General features: G+C 42.8%; 1 protein-coding gene across 3 annotated transcripts in view; it reads left to right on the top strand.

Moving 5' to 3' along the window:
• The first annotated feature begins 5,361 nt into the window (after window positions 1-5,361).
• hmgxb4a (HMG box domain containing 4a) overlaps window positions 5,362-19,913 on the top strand; it is a 66,535-nt gene continuing 51,983 nt past the window's right edge. Inside the window, exons 1-2 of one of the 3 annotated variants that reach the window (XM_028815589.2) lie at window positions 5,362-5,523; window positions 9,031-9,145. In XM_028815589.2, coding sequence (XP_028671422.1) covers window positions 9,037-9,145 — 109 coding nt within the window. In that variant the 5' untranslated portion in view covers window positions 5,362-5,523; window positions 9,031-9,036. Of the gene's footprint in view, window positions 5,546-9,030; window positions 9,146-19,913 lie in introns of all 3 variants that reach the window. The other 2 variants (XM_028815590.2, XM_051934687.1) reach the window with 2 other exon arrangements.

The raw sequence follows: 19,913 nt of genomic DNA, 5'->3' as shown, positions 1-19,913 counted from the left end.
ACCTGAGGGGTGATGTTAACATCAGGGACCACCTCATAGACCTTAAGGTTAGGGTTTGGTGGGGGCAGGTCAGTCCTAAATCAAAAGTACAGTGTCCAGACCTTAAAAAGTCTGATTTTTGGCATCCGCTTTTTGAACAAGATGGCATCCGCTTTTTGAACAAGACCCATAACTTGTATCCCATTAGGGTGTGAACCCCTGGTGAGTGTTAATGTGGCATGTACAACTTCAGCTCCTTCTGATCATAAGGATGCAATTTCCTGCACAAAATATATTAAAAATGGCCTACAAATTAGGGTTTTTTGGATTCTAATGGGGGAAAATCGGAGATGTGACCCCAAAATGCAATGCACAGTCCTTGTGAAATAAACTGGACGAGCTGAGAGCATCTGCGCGATACCTCCACGAGTACCATGAAAGCTGTCTGATGTGCTTTACGGAGACCTGATTTAAGAATACAGGCTCGGATATAGCAGTTTAAGTAGATGGATTTGTTTGTGTACGGCAAGACAGAAATCCAGTTTCTGGTAAGCAGACGGGAAAAGAGCACATGTGCACGCCGAATACTGAACTACTCACCGTTGGACTTCGCCCATACTATCTACCATGGGAGTTTAATCAATTATTTGTGACAGTCATTTACATACCACCGCATGCTGATGTGGGAGCTGCAGCTGATACGATTCTTGAAATTGCTCATAAACTAGAAACCAAATCACCTGGTTCTTTCAAACTTGTGATGGGTGATTTTAATTTATGCAATTTGGAGTCAGTATTACCAAATTACCATCAGTATGTGAATATTAATACTAGAGGGGACAAACCTCTGGACAAGTGCTATGGAAACGTCCCTGGTGCCTACATATCGCATCACAGAGCAGCCCTGGGTGCGTCTCACCATGTTGTTATTCATCTACTTCCGAAGTACAAACAGAAACTGAAACAAGAAAAACCAGCCATACAAATAACACAAAACTGGTGCAACGACAGTGTAGATGAACTGCAGGAATGCTTCTCCTGTACAAATTGGGATGTGCTGATATCCTCACTGTCACTGAATGAGACCACTTACACTGTCAGTGAATATATGAAATTCTGTGAGTCTATGATCATTAAGGAAATAACTGTCAAGGTGTACCCAAACAGTAAGCCATGGATCACTAAAAAGGTTAAAGCATTACTATTGGAAAAGCAACATGCACATCAAGAAAATAAGATAGAAGATAAGCAAATTTTACAGCAAAGGATTAACAGGTTAATTAAACAAAATAAAAAGATGTATGGGGAAAAAATCAAGAGGTGATTTAATGATAAAAATCCAAAGCAGGTCTGGAAGGGACTAAAAACATTTACAGGACTGGGCTGTAAAAAGAGTGTGTATTTTCCAGCTGACAAAGTCCACAACCTTTTAGCAGATGAACTGAATAACTTTTTTGCCAGATTTGAAACAAGTTGTTTCAGCACCCAAAATACAGAAATAAAGGAGATGCTTTATAAAAACACCAGAAATTCTGCTGTGATGGGGTTCAGGTTAAATGAAGTGGAGAAAGGCTTGCGGCAGGTTAAAAGAAACAGTGCAGTGGGACCAGATGGCATATCAGGTCGGCACTTAAAGTCTTGTTTTAAGCAGCTCTCTCCAGTTTTTCACTTGCTTTTTAACTGTCTGACCTGTGGTATTGTACCTAATCTGTGGAAACAATCAATCATTACCCCTGTATCTAAGGTTTCTAGGTCAGGCATGACTACAGACCAGTGGCACTTACCTCTATTCCAATGAAATGCTTTGAACATTTGGTGAAAAACATTTTAATGACAGAGACAAAGTCTTTTCAAGAGAAAAATCAATTTGCTTACTGTGCAAACAGGAGTGTGGAAGATGTTCTGTTTGTTATCTTACATCAAATCTACACCTTTCTTGATCAGCCTGGTTCATATGTCACAGCACTATTTTGGATTTTTCTTCAGCGTTCAATACTATACAGCCTCATATACTAATTGAGAAATTGAACAGTATGAATGTAAACCCATTTATTACACTATGGATTCAGGACTTTCTTTTAAATCGTTCACAGACAGTTAAAGTACAGGACACTTTTTCAATAGTCATTCATTCAGACACAGGAAGTCCTTAGGGGTGTGTCTTATCACCATTATTGTTTATTCTGTACACAAGTGACCTGAGACAGAACAATGACCACTGCTCCATTATCAAGTATGCTGATGACACCATGCTCATAGGACGCATATCTTGGGAGGATGAAGGCCACTATATAAATCAAGTGGACTGTATGGTAAACTGGTGCAATAAAAACTCTCTCACTCTGAATGTTAAAAACACCAAAGAAATTATATTTGATTTTAAGAGACAGAAATCGGTATGTTCACTCTTTGTAGTTCTGGGGGAGGAGGTAGAAATAGTGACTGAATATAAATACTTCGGAACTTACCTAGATAACAATCTTAACTGGAATACTAATACAAAAAAAATATTCTCTAAATGCAACCAGTACTTATTTCTCCTACATAAACTCAAACTATTTAAAGTAGACACGGACCTCATGTTGTCCCTTTATTGCAGTCTGATCCAGTCAGTGATCACTTTCAGTTTCATTGCCTGGTTTAATAGTCTGACAAACCAAAACTCAAAAAAGCTTCAGCAGATTATGAAGTAGGCAGCTAAAGTTATTGGGGCTGATGTAGATGATTTGACTAGTGTGCGTCTGAGGGCAATGTTAAAGAAACTGGAAATCATCTCAACTGATGACAGACATCCATTACATGTAGAACTATACTTTAGTAAATCAGGAAGGATAGTCGCTTTGAAAACCCACACAAATCGCTCTAGTAATTCCTTTCTTCCTTGTGCCATACGACTTTTCAACAAGAAATATCAGAGATAATGATTAAGGTTTTGATATATATCCTGTAACCTTTTGTTTGGTGTAAATATGCATTATCTAACTGTCTTACCTTAATCTGTTTTGTTCTATTTGTTTGTTTTATTTCATTCTGTCTGTTATTAGATGCAACTGAGATGGCAAATTTCATGTTTTCTTGTGTAAACATCTTAATGCATACTCACTCACGTCCATCCGAAGCCGAATGCGCAGTCGCCTTCTGCGCACGTCCGAAGCCAAATGCGCAGTCGCCTTCTGCGCAGATGCCCGAAAAACCTTACGAGACCGACATCCAACCCCAACATCGTGGCAGGCGGTGGATTTACGGCCACAAAAATTCAAAGAGAAAGGCGACTTCGATTAATGCTCTAGAGGCCTGAAAGGCGATTTCGACTACAACTCCAGGCCTAATTACGCATTCATTCAATACACCTATATTAGGTTTGTGGTGCTTATCTATCTTACTAAACCACAGTTAATAATAGATACGCACGGCGGACGCACCGAGGCACATGCGCACTGCGGCCTTGGCGCCCGCCCCAGAGTCCAGAGTGAAACGCAGCGGCTTTCCAAAACGCGGCGGCTTCCCAGAGTCAGTAGGTGGCGCCCGAACAACACAACCTCTGAGCGCCCAAACATCACAACCTGTACAGTCAAACTCAGCGGCTTCCCAAAACACGGCAGATTCCCAGAGTCAGTAGGTGGTGCCCAAACAACACCACCTGTAAACTAGACTTGCTCTAATCCACTGTGCCAGTAATGTAGATCACATAACGGTCATTCAGTGTGGCGCCCGCCCGAGAGTCCAGAGTCAAACGCAGCGGCTTCCCAAAGTCAGTAGGTGGAGCCCAAACAACACAACCTGTAAGCGCCCAAACAACACCACCTGTAAACTAGACTTGCTCTAATCCACTGTGCCAGTAATGTAGATCACATAACGGTCATTCAGTGTGGCGCCCGCCCGAGAGTCCAGAGTCAAACGCAGCGGCTTCCCAGAATCAGTAGGTGGCGCCCAAACAACACAACCTGTACACTACACTTGCTCTAATCCACAGTGCCAGTAATATAGATCACATAACGGTCACAGACTCTGACCCAGCAGCTTCCCAGACTCAGTGGCTGGCACACCAACACCACAACCTGTAAACTAAACTTGCTGTGCTCCACTCTGCCAGCAGTCGGTGTCAGCAAAGGCAACGGAATCACGTCTCCACAAAACGAATCCGCTTTAGTACAGATATGCTTATATAATTAAATGACATTTCCCCAGACGCACCCACCCTCCATGATATGTCATCCATCCAGATATCGGACGGTACAGAAACTGATTGCCATTCTTGGATTTCCGATTTGCTAGCGAATCGCGGGCTTACTTGTACTTATTACTGTTCCATGTTATACTGGAACATTCAGCATTCAATATTATACTATAGGCCTGGAATATTCATCAACTAACAGTACAAGCCTGTACAGTAATGAGTAAACCGGACTACAATCATTACAAAACAACTTCTTCGTTACTTATCATTTGTTCTTCATACACTGCTGACACAAAATCGTGCCCGTTTCATCATACGTTGTCGAAACGGGCTCTTTGTCTATTGACTAAATAAAAGAAACCTTAAAATGCTCGACGTATTGCATAACTAGACATCAAGACAAGTAGAACAGTATATGCTATGTGGAGATGTCTCGGATCGTCGAATCAGGAAGAGGCGCCAGACAATATTACAAGAATTAACATACAACCATACTTTATTGAATGTTGATAAAAAGAAGCAACACAGCATACGCTAAAGGTGTCAGGTGTAGGGAACAGCAAAGTCATACGTTATCTACTTTTCTTGTGAATCCGCTCAGACCATGGCAGGACGATGGCAGGATGTGCCCCAGATACCACACCAGCCCATTGGCGGGCGCTGTTGGCTGCACATTTACATTCTCAGAGAATGTTCAGATTTTAACGCAGCACTTAATAGTTTAGGATCTGATGCGTATATCAGGCTAATCTGGACTGGTTAACACACACACACAAATGTTGTAACTCACCAGATTATGAACCCCGTCTACTGGAACCGTGAAGTCGCAGTTTAATCACTACAATCCCCTATTAAAATCTGATCATTAAATCATTACATCGTTCGGAACAACAACAGTCCTCACGGGGCACCGGCACCCACTGCCACACTACTGCATGCTGCTCCTATTTATAGTCTGACTGTGCTCAAATGTATAAACACAAGAAAACCCATTTTGTTTTGTCTGGCTGTGATTTTACCTGGAAGCAAACGTTCTATGAAGTGCCATGATTAAAAGATGTCACCACCTCATTCACCTTTTACACTGAAGTGAAATTAAAACATGAATATTGCACTGGCCAAAGTGCACACTTATCGCAAGTAAACTCTTGAACTTTAAAACACATCAATGCTCCACACAGTATACAAAAGCGACTACAGTGTCCTCTCCAGTAGCGGCGAAGCTATTGTCTACTTGTCCCAGTGCCGCCAACCCCCGCTCCCACCTCCCTTCTCGCGTCTCCACCCCGGGAATCCTTTTTGTCGGGCAGCACTAAGATGGCGGCGCATTTAACCGGTGATCGGGACTCTGAAGTTGCACACTAAAGGTACAAAGCAAACTTGGACCGCGTAAGCGCCTTGTTTTGGCCTGGATATCTTGCGATGGCTGTCCTATCACCTTTTCTTATTTTGGCATGTCCAGGCAAGCGTACAATAAGCTGGCGGTTCCTCCGCGGCCTGGACAGATGGGCAGAGCCCCGCATCTCGAGTTAGAAGAGTTGCCGAGAGAAACACCATGACGGCCCAGCACAGTAAAAGAACGGAATAATTTAGGCGGAGGGTGGGCTAACAAGGGGTGTGTTTGTTTGTGTTTTTTAAAAAAAAATGGCAGGCGGGAATTCCGGGCGAGTGGTGTGGGGTTTAAAAAGGAGGAATTTGGTGCTTAAAGGAAACTAATCGAATTCGGGAATAATAATAGTATGCAGCATGCGAGGTGCCTTCTTTTGCCATTCATGTCACTCCAGCGATAAATTATAAGATGGCCATTTAGTATAATTTAACTCACCGTTATCATCTGGAACAAGTCGCTACATAAGCGTGCATGTATTTTATAGAATGTCTTGAAGACGCTGCTTGCAGGCAGATCTCATTCAGTTTATCTGAGGTGCTGCTGCTTAACAATAAACCCAAGTAGCCGCTTATTTCTGCTGAAACTTAGCAATTATGATTAGTGGGTTCATTCGTGCACCTGTTTTACCCGTTAGTTTGATCAGTAGAGTAGTATTATTGACATGTATTGCAGTACTTTATGCCATGTTTTTTTGAACATTTTGCATTACAAACACAATAACATTCATTAATTTTAGACGGAATAATGAGAATTGTCTTACTTTCAGGTTAAAAGGAAAATGTGACAAGATTAAAAGAGACTTGAGTGGAGTCTGGGCAGAGTCCAGACATTCATCCTCATCTCTCCTCTTCTAAACCTGCTTTGAATCAATCAATCCATCTTCTAAACCAGCTTTATCCTGAGCAGGGCTGCCGGGAAGCTGGAGCCTATGCCCACAAGGCAGGAATGACCCCTTCAGCAGGGTGCCAAAGGGGGCAACATGAATTATGGCGAGGAACTTTAGGAGCGTAGATAAAGACACTTATACAACTGAGAATTGTAGAATTAAGTGATTAAGAAAAGGTCCACCTCTGGGTGAATTTTGAATTGCAGGACTGAAGAATCTGCCTAAGCAAATGCAGGGAAAGAATTACAAAAAGTGGTTGTTGCGGTCCTGTATAGCTAGAAGACCAGCTTCCCATACAATCAGCTGTTCACAGGATTATTGAATTGTGGGCTGTAGATGCTGTTAAACTGTTAATACTTACTTTCTATATGCACCCTTAATTTAAATAGAATAAATATTCTGCCTGCTTTTTAAGCTAGTCTTTATGGCGTGTATTTTGAATTTACTACTTATGCTTTCCATTTATCCATTTTTTAAAAGTTTATTTTTTAATACAGTGTTTGGAAGACAGAGAGCTGAAGATTATATTGGCAGCATCTTTTTAAAAGCATGATCCAACCCTGGGAAGGATGACAGTCCATTATACTCTCATATAGGACCAATTTAGAATCTTAAATTATGCAAGGAGAATCCAATGTGAATCTGGGAAGAACATTTAAATACATAAACACAGTGAGCTGCTGTAGCACACGTGCTAGTGGAATCTCGTGTATTGCACATACATGGCAGTAAATCAGAACGTGACTCTGCAGGAATCAAGCCGAGGTTTCTGATGTTGTAAAGCAGTACTGTACTATCAATGGAGAAGATATATATAGGGGAACAGTACAGGCACATGCACAATTATAAAAGTTATATTTAATAATATGTGTTTACAAAATATGTTGAAATGAGGAAGTTAAATATTTTGCTAGAAATACCCAATTGCATGTGAAAATGTAATAATTTGTTAGCCGTGGGAAAAATGCAAATACAGAGAAATGCTAAGATTTGTTTGTCCATTTTTAAATCCTGAAATATTTTATAGCATTACCTGGATATATTTCTAAACTGTATTTTTTGTCCTTATCTGAACTCATTGTGTCCCAAGAAATAAATCTGAAGATCATGCTCTTATCTATAACATTCACCACAGGCAATGTTACAGTGACTCTGGATATGCGCAGACCTTGTCCTGTATTGCCCAGAGTCTTTTAGAATATCACCACAGATCGTTTTAAATCTTCATCATCTGTTGTTCCAGAGTTGTCATTGCCATAGACATGCAAACACAGTACTTATAAAATATATAAAAAAAAAACTATGAAGTAAATAATATTGAAAATATGAATTGTCAGAAATTTTTATTGATTAAAAGGCCTAGTGCTCAAATCTTTTTAATTAGTTTACAGTTACTACAATCAGCATTTCCCAGGCTTATTAAATGGTGAGCTGTACTTTAGATGATGTTAAACAGTTAATACTAGCTTGTTACTATTTATCGTTAATTAAACAGAATGCATAGTTTGCCATCTTTGCCTGCATATTTTGCCTGCTTTTGCTTATTTTCCCTAAATAGTTAAAAGTTCATTCTTAACTTAGTAGAGCTTTGCATGAAATATTTTTATTCATTAATTTACAAGGTATATGTTTAAAAAAAATTGCATACTTTCATAGCCTGATGACCATAGTATAGATAATATTCTGAGTAGAAGTGTTGTATTCTTTTCATTCTTATTTGTTAGGACAATGAGATTTTTCTTCACAGTCAACTATTTTTGTGAGAGAGCACTACAGACTTAATAATATAATATAACATTACATTCTGAAATCTGCTTAATCCAATTCATGCTTGTGTAGAACTGGGCATTTAGCACTATCATACTTTTAATGCGTACCTGAAAAAAACACATGCAAATACGTGGAGATTATGCAGACTCCACACAGACAGTGGACATGGGTGCAAGATTTAAATTCAGGATGCTGGGCAACTGAGGAGGAGGTTGTAACTGCTGCAATACTAAGCTGTTTGTGTTAAGCAGGTGCAAGTGACAGTCAACTGAAAAATAGCAGCAAAACAAAAGTGTTGAAATCTTTTTGAGAAGGCGTTTTGTTACTTAATATGTGTTTATAGTATTGATTTGTACCAGACTGGCTTTTTATTAAGAAAATAACCCTGACTTTTGGTTAGTGTTATTTGAGACTTTGTAATTTCCTTATATTCCTAGTTATGACATTAATCTGCATCCAGCCCTGCATGTAGGCCCTCCAACCTGCAGGGAAAAACCTGAGGGGTTGGTAGCAGAATTGGCACTCTAGTCACCATAAAAAACCTCACACTGTTCCATTCCATCTGAACTTGTGTGGTGCTGAGGTGTCACCCATTGCATGTCTGCACTCGGGTCCTAATCTGGGATCCTAAATTGGTTTGTCATATGGTGGTCAATGCGCTGTGTCAGCGTGTGCTCCTTACCTCTCTTTCACTCCTCTCTCTTCCTATAGCCTACAGTATGTTGACATATTTACCAAAATGATTAGGAAATTGTATAATTACTCTTTAAGCTGAGGTCTTAGCTAGGTTTATACTTTTTTTTTTACATATGGCTTCTTTATTTTCAGTTTCCAATGCAGAAGGGAGGTGCCCATCGCAGTCATTCTTCACCAATGTTCAAGCAGTACAGCCACAAAATTCGACCATCTGCAATGGCATATGAAGAAATTAAGAAAAAAGGAGGTACGATATATAAATAGTACTTGTGTGTCTATTTTATGTGAATACATTTTATGATTAATAAAAATAATTTTGAAATCATATCATTGTAAATTCATGTTTACTTGTAAATTGTCCAACAACATGCGCAAGAAATACTGAAGACAAAGGCTTCCTGTACTGAAATATTGTGTTATGTTGATCTGATGTGACAATTTTTCAGCTCATCATTCATGGTATGAAATAGTATAGTATATATTTAGTGAAGGTTTTGTTTTTATGTTAGTTAACAAATGTTTTTGGAACCATTTACCAAAATATTTTCCATCATTATACACTGTATACTCATGCCGGATGTATACATTTTTTATCTGCACACATTTACATAGGAAATTTCTTTGTATCTGGCTGACACTTGACCATCTGTTGTCGTAACTACTATATAATCCTATTGCTTGTTTAAATGTGTCTTCAGTGCTTCTCTGGTCCTACATTGTCGTATTCGGTGTTTGCAGTGCCTGAAACTAGATTCTGTCATTCTGTGACCACGATCAGTTGTATGTATGTTCTATTATAATTTTTAAATATCAGTATTTGAAGGTACATAAATGTAGCTGTAGATGTTTCCTTAATTGTAGCAGAACAGTTAAGTTTTATTTTTGTTTTGATACATTTTATTAATCCCCAAGGGGAAACTGTCTTTTCACAAGACCTTTAGGGTTTTTTTAATGCATTTGGTCAGAAGGCTCTCGTTTGGTGACTGAAAGAGACATATAGAGAATGGAAACCTCAAAGCTGATTAACCATATACTAACCGTTGCATAATAAGACATTTGAAATGAAATTGTGGTATGGTACCTTTAGAAATTGTTTAACTCTTTTTACAGTAACATATTCTCTTGCTCTCTTACTTAATGCCTTAATTTTTTTTTATCTTGAGACACAGTATACTGTATTAAACAGTTTAAAAGAGGTAAAAGATTTTTATATGTAGTAAAACGAGACAAACATACCACTGAAATATCCTCAAATATATGAATGTCATTGGGTCCTTACATTTGGAAGAAGCACGTTTGGCCATATTTCCAACTTTAAGCTTAATGTATTATATCATTATATTTGATTTGCAGTTTTAAATTTTCTCCACATCATTAAATCAAAATCTGAGCTAGGTCTTTGATTACAGGTCACTGAATTTCATTGGGGCTCAATTTATGTCTTTGGTCAAGTGCCACTAATTTATTTGCTATATTTGGAGCCACTCTAGTATTAGTGTGGCTTTATGCTTGTCATTATGGTGTTGAAATTTGAATTTTGTTGCAAGGTGAAGGTCTTTTGTAGTCAGAAGAAAGATGAACCGTCGCCCCAGTCTGAGGTCAAGAGCGCTCTGGAGCAGGTTGTCATCCAGGATGTCTCTGTACATTGCTGCAGTCATCTTTCCCTTTATCCTGACTAGTCTCCCAGTCCCTGCCGCTGAAAAACATCCCCACAGCATGATGCTGCCACCACCATGCTTCACTGTAGGGATGGTATTGGCCTGATGATGAGCGGAGCGGTGCCTGGTTTTCTGCAAACGTGACGACTGGCATTCACACCAAAGAGTTCAATATTTGTCTCATCAGACCACAGAATTTTCTTTCTCATGGTCTGAGAGTCCTTCAGGTGCCTTTTGGCAAACTCCAGGCGGGCTGCCATGTGTCTTTTACTAAGGAGTGGCTTCCATCTGGCCACTCTACCATACAGGCCTGATTGGTGGATTGCTGCAGAGATGGTTGTCCTTCTGGAAGGTTCTCCTCTCTCCACAGAGGACCTCTGGAGCTTTTTCTGTAACCTTCCCCAGATTTGTGCCTCGAGACAATCCTGTCTCGGAGGTCTACAGACAATTCCTTTGACTTCATGCTTGGTTTGTACTCTGACATGAACTGTCAACTGTGGGACCTTATATAGACAGGTGTGTGCCTTTCCAAATCATGTCCAATCAACTGAATTCACCACAGGTGGACTCCAGTTAAACTGCAGAAACATCTCAAGGATGATCAGGGTAAACAGGATGCACCTGAGCTCAATTTTGAGCTTCATGGCAAAGGCTGTGAATAATTATGTACATGTGCTTTCTCAATTTTTTTATTTTTAATAAATTTGCAAAAATCTCAAGTAAACTTTTTTCACGTTGTCATTATGGGGTGTTGTGTGTAGAATTCTGAGGAAAAAAATGAATTTAATCCATTTTGGAATAAGGCTGTAACATAACAAAATGTGGAAAAAGTGATGCGCTGTGAATACTTTCCGGATGCACTGTATATAGTGCCACTGTGTTGTCAGATCAGTCCAGTTTGTTGTTTATATGGACCCCTAGGTACTTGTAGCTCTGCACCACTTCCATATCCTCCCCTGGATGGCGACTGGTCTTCAAGGCTCCTTGGCACGGCTAAAGTCCACCAAAAGCTCCTTTGTCTTATTGATCTGTAATCTGTCTCTGTTATTAATGCAGCCTATGATGGGTGAGTCATTTGAAAATTTCTGTAGATGACAAGTGGTGTTATTTTGCTGGAAGTCTGTTGTGTAGAGGCTGAACATGAAGAGAGAGAGGACAGTTCCCTGAGGAGCTCTAGTAATATATACCACCATTTCTGACACAGTCTTTCAGCCTCTCAAACTGCTGTCTGTTGGTCAGGTAGTCCATGATCTGGGTGGGGGCATCAAGATGGAAAGCTTTCAGCTTTTCTCCAAGTCAATGAGGCAGAATGGTGTTAAAAGCACTGGAAACATCAAAGAGCTTTATCCTGACTCTGGTGCCAGCTTTGTCCAAGTGGGAGTAGGTTCTGTGGAGCATATAGATGAGAGCATCTTCCACACCTATACGTGTCTGATAGGAAAACTGCAGAGGATTCAGAAGTTCTGAAATCAAGGACCATAGCTGTTTTAGGATCAGCATCTCAAAGATCTTCATAATGTATGAAGTAACAGCAATTGATCTAATGTCCTTGGGATCACTGGAATGACATTTCTTTGGCACTGGGATCACACTGGATGTTTTCCACAGCTGAGGAACCTTCTGCAAATTCACTGAAAGGGAGAACAGGTGTTGTAGACCCCACAGAGCTGGCTAGCACCCTGGAGCCGATTCCATCTGGCCCAGAAGTCTTGTTTATGCGTCACAGGTTTTGAATAAACAGTCTGTAAACAATGGTTCTGACCAATACAAACCAAAGGGGAAACCATCTAAATCTGGCTTAGCACATGAAGCACCAACACTGTCATTTTAAATGAAGAGCGAGTTTCAGCTTATGGTAACATTATTTTGCAACTAGTATCATGTGTTGTTATCCAGAAATGCAAATATTGCCATTCTTTTTATATCTGACAATAATGTAACCATTAAGTCATCCATCCATCCATCCATTTTCCAACCCGCTGAATCCGAACACAGGGTCATGGGGGTCCGCTGGAGCCAATCCCAGCCAACACAGGGCACAAGGCAGGGAACCAATCCCGGGCAGGGTGCCAACCCACTGCAGGACACACACAAACACACCCACACAATTTAGAATCGCCAATCCACCTAACCTGCATGTCTTTGGACTGTGGGAGGAAACCCACGCAGACACGGGGAGAACATGCAAACTCCACGCAGGGTGGACCCGGGAAGCGAACCCAGGTCTCCTAACTGCGAGGCAGCAGCGCTACCACTGCGCCACCGCGCCACCCCCCATTAAGTCATATTTCAACATAATATACTGGTAGTTTTTTATGTAGATCTTTACAGATAGTATTGGTATTGGTCACCATGTCAGTAAATTTTAACTTCTGTTTGTTATAAAAGACGTATAGCATGGCAACCTGCTATCTGTAGGCCTTAACATGTGAATTTCACTTTTTTGCTAAGTAGTTTTTTTTACTAACTTTTTAACTGTGTTCTCTTGATTTTTAAAACAATTTTACTCATAGTTCAAGTTATATCAGTATAAAGTCTACATTATGCTGAAAATTAAAGATGAGGAAATTAAGTTTTAAATATTCTGCTATGCTCCATTTTGGCACGTTCATATTATCAAACAAACACTGTTAATGCATAACATGATCATGGTGGTTATTGTGACAATTCATAACATAATCAGTCAAGTTTTTTTTTGATCAATATGTTTGTTTATCATAGCACTTCCAAGGTTCTGCATGGAAATCTGTGCGATAGAGAGTACATTATATTTTGATATTTATGAATATCGTTATTTCTTTTTTTTCTTCTTCATCTCTTCCCACTTTTTTGTGGAGTCGATATGCCTGATCAGCCGTCAATATACAGTTCAGTCCTGCATCTCTTCCTCCACAGTCTGACCGTTTTTCTTCAAATCTACTTTTGCTGTATCCATCCAACTCTGCTTCAGCCTCCTCCACATTGTCTTCCCCTGTACTTACAATATTAGTTTCCCTAGTGTCACAAAACTGAGACATATATAGAATAATGGTTTGGGGCAGCCACCCGTATATTCTGGTATCCTGGCTGCAAAGTCATTTTCTTATTCAATGACAGCACTGATGTGCACACAACTGAGTCCAAAACAAGACTGACAAACAGGGGAAAGGGGAAGGCTTTTAAAGGGGAAGATAGGAAGTGAGGTCATAAGGATCGGGCCCATATTCGTTAGCCATTGGTTCGAGCCCGGACGGGACATCACAGGGGCCGGAGCCAGTAAGGTCTCCTTCCATTGGTTCGGTCCCGGAAGTAACGTCAAGAGAGGCAGATGGGATCTCCCGGGAATGGTCTACAGGGAAGAGAGAAAAAGAGTCAGTGCACTCTGCCACCTCCCAGCCTGTTTCAGAACTGCCGTCACTCAAGCCCTTTAGCTGCCTCCCATGTGCACGTGTGAGACAAGGCCCCCCCTTAGCCCAGACCTGTCGGGTCAGGTGACCCTAACCGAGAGGTCGTGAACCCGAGAGAGAGCATCAGCATTGGCATGGAGAGTGCTCCGGCGATGAACGAGCGAAAACTTATACGGCTGTAGGTCAAGAAACCACCGGGTAACCCGCGGATTCGACTCCTTGTGCAGGGCCATCCACTGTAGAGGTGCATGGTCCGTGACAAGGGTGAATTCCCGGCCCAACAGGTAGTACCTAAGCTGAGTAATCGCCCATTTGATCGCCAAAGCCTCCCTTTCCACCGCTGCATACCTGGTCTCCCGGTCCAACAGTTTCTGGCTCAGGAACATGATGGGGTGTTCCACACCATCGACGCTTTGGCTCCGCACGTCCCCCAGGCCTGTGTCCGAAGCGTCCGTCTGGAAGATGAAAGGCAAAGAAAAGTTAAGTGCCATCAAAATAGGTGCGGACGTAAGGGCCTGCTTCAAGTCACCAAATGCAGCGCCTGTCTTCTCAGTCCATACCACAATGTTCGGGGTCCTCTTCTTTGTTAAATCAGTCAAGGGCGCCGCTCTCTCCGAGAACCGGGGTACAAACTGGCGGTAGTACCCCGCTAACCCGAGAAAGGCTTGGACCTGCCGCTTGGTTCGCGGACGGGGCCATTTCAAAATGGCATCTACTTTGGAGCACTGTGGCCTTACGGTACCCCGACCCACCAGGTAGCCTAAATATTTGGCCTCACTTAATCCAAAGACATATTTCTTGGGATTAATCTGGAGCCCAGCCTCACCAAGTGTCCGCAATACCGCTCAGACATGCTGTTGGTGTTCCTTCCATGTGCTGGAATAGATGACCACGTCATCCAGGTAGGCAGCACTGTATGAGTTATGAGGTCGGAGCAGTTTGTCCACCAGACGCTGGAAGGTTGCTGGAGCCCCATGTAACCCAAATGGAAGGACACGATACTACCAGTGTCCACTAGGGGTACTAAACGCGTTTTTTTCCTTCGCGGATTCTATTAAAGGGACCTGCCAGTACCCTTTTGTCATGTCAAGTGTGGTCAAATATCGAGCCTGTCCAAGCCTCTCAAGGAGGTCATCCACTCGTGGCATTGGATAGGCATCAAATTGGGAGACTTGATTAAGCCGACAGAAGTCATTGCAAAACCTCCAACTCCCGTTAGGCTTACCGACCAGCACAATGGTACTGGACCAGGGACTATAACTTTCCTCAATCACACCTAGTTCCAGCATGCGCTTGATCTCAAGCTCCATTTCATTCCTTTTTGCCTCGGGAAGACGATACGGGCGTTCTCGGACAATAACCCCGGGTTTTGTCACAATGTTGTGCTCAACCAGAGAGGTCCTTCCTGGGTTCTCACTGACTACCTCCCGAACGGCCCAGATAACTGTTTCCAGCTCCTGCCGTTGTCTGGGACTTAAGTCCACACCGAAGTTAAGGCTGTGGGTGTGAGCGAAGAGTGAGCGGGGCTGGCCGGAGGAGGGATCAGGATCCCTGTCCTTCCACGGTTTCAGCAGGTTCACATGATAAACCCGCTCCTTTGGCCGACGATTTGGTTGACTCACCAAATAGTCGACCAGTCCCTTCCTCTCCTTAACTTCGTATGGGCCTTGCCAATGGGCAAGCAACTTCGAGTGGGAGGTAGGCACTAGGACCATGACCCGATCTCCCGGGCGGAACTCCCGGAGAAACGTGCCGCGGTTGTAATAACGGACCTGTGCTGCTTGGGCCTCTTCCATGTGACTTTTAAGGAGGGGCCGAATCTTTCCAAACCTATCGTGTAATTGCGCGATATACTCTAATATGTTTGTAGAGGGAAGAGCCTCTTCTTTCCATCCTTCTTTTAGAATATCTAATATACCCCGGGGTTGTCGCCCATACAGTAATTCAAAAGAGGAGAACCCCGTGGAGGCTTGTGGGACTTCCTGATAGGCAAAAAGGACGAGGGGAAGGAGCTGATCCCAGTTCCTTCCATCCTCGCTGACCACCTTACGCAGTATTTGTTTGAGAGTCTGATTGAACCTCTCCACTAAACCGTCGGTTTGAGGATAATACACCGCGGTCTTTAAATGCTTTATTTTCAGTAATCTGGCAGTCTCCTTGAACGTCTCCGAGGTGAAAGGTGTCCCCTGGTCCGTCAAGACTTCCTTGGGGATACCCACGCGCGAAAAGACCCCTAGTAGTTCCCATGCGATTGCTTTAGAAGTGGCTGAGCGCAACGGAACAGCTTCAGGGTATTTTGTAGCATAATCCACGAGGACTAAAATGTACTTGTGTCCTCGGGCTGAGGGGTCTAGAGGTCCGACTATATCGACCCCAATTCGATGGAAGGGAATATCAATCAGGGGAATAGGAACGAGAGGAGCATGGTCCTTTCTTGGAATTTGTTGCAGTTGACACTCCGGGCAGGAAGCGCAAAAGCGACGAACCTCCTCATTGATTCCCAGCCAGTAGAAACGGAGCTTGATCCGCTCCAGGGTTTTTTCGGTGCCCAAGTGGCCACCTAGGAGGTGGGCGTGTACTAACTCACAGACCTGCCGCCGGAAGGTCCGCGGGATTAGCAGCAGCTTTCTCTTCTGCCCGTCATGCATTGCTACACGATAAAGAAGGTCGTTATCTAACACAAAGTGAGGACCCTGTGGCATTGATTGGTCAGTGCGCTGGCCATTGACTAGGACAATTGCATTTTTTGCAAACTTCAGGGAATCATCACTCCATTGCTCCCTTTTAAAGGAAGCCGGCGTCTCTCTAAACTGGAAGCGTAAGAGGGAGAGAGGGTCTGGACCGACCTCAAGGGGCATGGTTTCCTCCCGCTCCGCCGCGGTACTGGTGGATGACGTGTCTGCACGTGACGGCCCGGGAGTTGCCACGTCACTCAGGATGGCCGCTTCGTCTCTCTCTGCCGGCTGATTACACGGCGTGGAGGCAGCTTGAGACGGCTCATCCCCATCTATTACTAGGCCCAAGTTATCCCCAGGAGTGATATGTGTCTCACCGCTTTTGATATTAGACCAGTCCCGCCCTAGTATCACCGGGTGTGGAGGATCAGGAAGGATCGCCATGGTTACTTTCTGAACTGACCCTCCGTAGCTGATGACACAAGCGGCGGTCCTGTACCAGCGGGTTTCCCCGTGGACACAGGTTACACCGGTCTTAACTTTCAACCTGTTGCGGTAGCACAAAACGGCGGGCAACAATGGAAATGTTGCTGCCGGAATCAAATAAAGCAGAAGTTTTATACGTTAACAATCACCACGGCTGTGTGTGGGACCATCAACGGGTTTGTCAGAGCACACCAACCCCTCCTCCCTCTCCAGCTGCATACCACCTCATTCCCAAGCGGTTTACGCGCCCGCAGTCTCGGGGACGTCGGCACTAGCTCTGGGCTGTACGGGGGGGGGGGGGGCGGGGGGTTGGGGGGGGGGGGGCTAGTCTAGGTTTTGGGACACACTCCGGTTGAGTTTGGCCAAGGGACGGTTCAGCTCCCCGAGATTGTGAGGCCATCCTTTGTTTTTCTACGAGGTGTATGAGCTCTGCCATGTTTTTAAAGTGTCTACCCCAGACCGGCTAGGTGAAGCCATGGGGTAGTGTATTCAGCAGCAGATAGCAAGCTACCTGCTCTATTATATGACAGGGCTTGTTTTCCTGTGGCCGTAGACACTGCCCTATCTTTGCCCATAGGGACCAGGCTTGTTGAGGGGTCGGCCTCTCTGGGTCGAACCTCCAGTTTCTCAGGTTACTCACCTGCCAGTCTGGGGCACCCCTAGGTGGGAATCGGGGCTCTGGCTTCACAGTTAGGCGGGCACTCTCCTCCGAGAGAGCATAAACAGCCCTCTTAGCCTCCCGCTTCCGAAGCAGCCCAATTCTGTGAGCCCCTCCCGAACACTCCCTGGCCGGCCTAGGTTGCCTAGCGGAGCCTGCCGAGAGCAGAGCCTGTACCGGGCCACTCCGAAACACGGGACACCCTCCCCGCCTGGAAACTCGGCCCCGGTACGCTCCCACCTGGACGTGTTGCAGGTCCTGTCCCCTTGTCTTCCAGGACTTCTTCATCCTGCCGACTACGCCAATGTCACAAAACTGAGACATACACAGAAAAAGGTTTGGGGCATCCACCCATATATTCTGGTATCCTGGCTGCAAAGTCGTTTTCTTATTCAATGACAGCACTGATGTGCACACAACTGAGTCCAAAACAAGACTGACAAACAGGGGAAAAGGGAAGGCTTTTAAAGGGGGAAGTGAGGTCATAAGGATCAGTTTCCATATTCGTTAGCCATTGGTTCGAGCCCGGATGTGACATCACAGTGGCCGGAGCCAGTAAGGTCTCCTTCCATTGGTTCGGTCCCGGAAGTGACGTCAAGAGAGGCAGATGGGATCTCCCGGGAATGGTCTACAGGGAAGAGAGAAAAAGAGTCAGTGCACTCTGCCACCTCCCGGCCTGTTTCAGAACTGCCGTCACTCAAGCCCTTTAGCTGCCTCCCATGCGCACGTGTGTGACACTAGATAATAGGTAACTTCTTGAAGGCTATACTAACATTTTTAAGTTGTTACTGTTGTTAGTATTTGTACATTTTATACTCTCTTACAGCATAAAATCCTTATTGATCATTTGAATAATAGAGATACTTCTTAAACAAAATAACTTTTGAATTACTTGAAGGTTGATGCCGTTGTTTGAATTTTTATTTGTTCATGTAAAGCATTTTTTAATCAAGGAGTGTGTGTTGAATGGGATTTCTGTTTTTGCTGTGTTGTTGAATGGGTATTGAGTTCCTTTGAAATGTAACCAGTATTGGTGTCGACTACAAAAATTCTGGTATCATGACAACCAACCCTACTTATAAAACAAATCTAGATAGCATAATGCACTTTTTTCTTGCTCCCTTTCATATTTGATTTTCACTTGTTTGTGTTGAGCTTTTGATGATCAGTACTTTTGACTTCTCTATGGTATTCTGAACCGTTTTGCTTGTCTGTGGCCATGTCAGTGCTCTGCCCTTAGCATTAGAGGAAGCTTAAAGGCACTTTCAACAAGGCCTATGAACTAGTACCTTTACCTGTTTCATTCAGTATGACTTCAATTGGTGTTTCTGGATAGTCGGCTTCTGTTCTCGTTTGTCCCAGTATAAGAGTATATGTACCTCTTTGACATTGGTGCCATTCATGATGGCAGGGCCTTCCTTGATCTCTTTGAGATCATAGCCAGAATATACTGATGAGGAGCTCCAACAGATCGAAGATGAGAAAAAAAGAGAGACAGAAGGAGGAAAAAACATATCCTGAAGCCAAGGTGAGACTCTGGACAACTGGCGAGGTAACTTGAAGGTATCATGAAATACCATAATTAGTAGATGTAAACACTTTATTTTTTTCCATTTTACTTTTACATCCTTTGTATGTAAATTTTCAAATTATTTTACTAAAAAAATGTAAACAGCTTCTGGTATATGTGTGGCTTCATGCTATTTTGCGTCATTGTTTACACAATTGTTTACACTGTGAAAAGAGATATATACAGAAAGATACTCTTACCCCAGGAAAATATTACCAAGAATTTGTGATCATGAGTAATTATTTTTTTTATTTTCAGAAATCTACCTTAGGAATGTGGAAGGCTTTAACCATATCAAAGTGGGATGCATTTAATTATTTTGAAGGCTTTTTTTTCACACATTTGAACTATGCCCTGTAATACCCATTTATAAACACTAACAACAAGCATTTTTTTCTTAACAACATTGCTTGACCATAGAATATAATTTGCCTTGCCAAACTAAAGTATACTATGATTGTCCGAAATATCTTTAACTTGAAAATTATCAAGCATCCTTTGAGAGGGAATGTTTCAGATATAATAGACTTTAACACTATAGTATAGCTTTTCATTTGTTATCTGGCTGGTTGAGAAATGGCT

This window comes from Erpetoichthys calabaricus, chromosome 12 (assembly GCF_900747795.2).
Source record: "Erpetoichthys calabaricus chromosome 12, fErpCal1.3, whole genome shotgun sequence".
In the NCBI taxonomy this organism is placed as follows: Eukaryota; Metazoa; Chordata; class Cladistia; order Polypteriformes; family Polypteridae; genus Erpetoichthys; species Erpetoichthys calabaricus.
The sequence above is the reverse complement of the archived record's forward strand: the minus strand, read 5'-3'. Positions and strand labels throughout refer to the sequence as shown.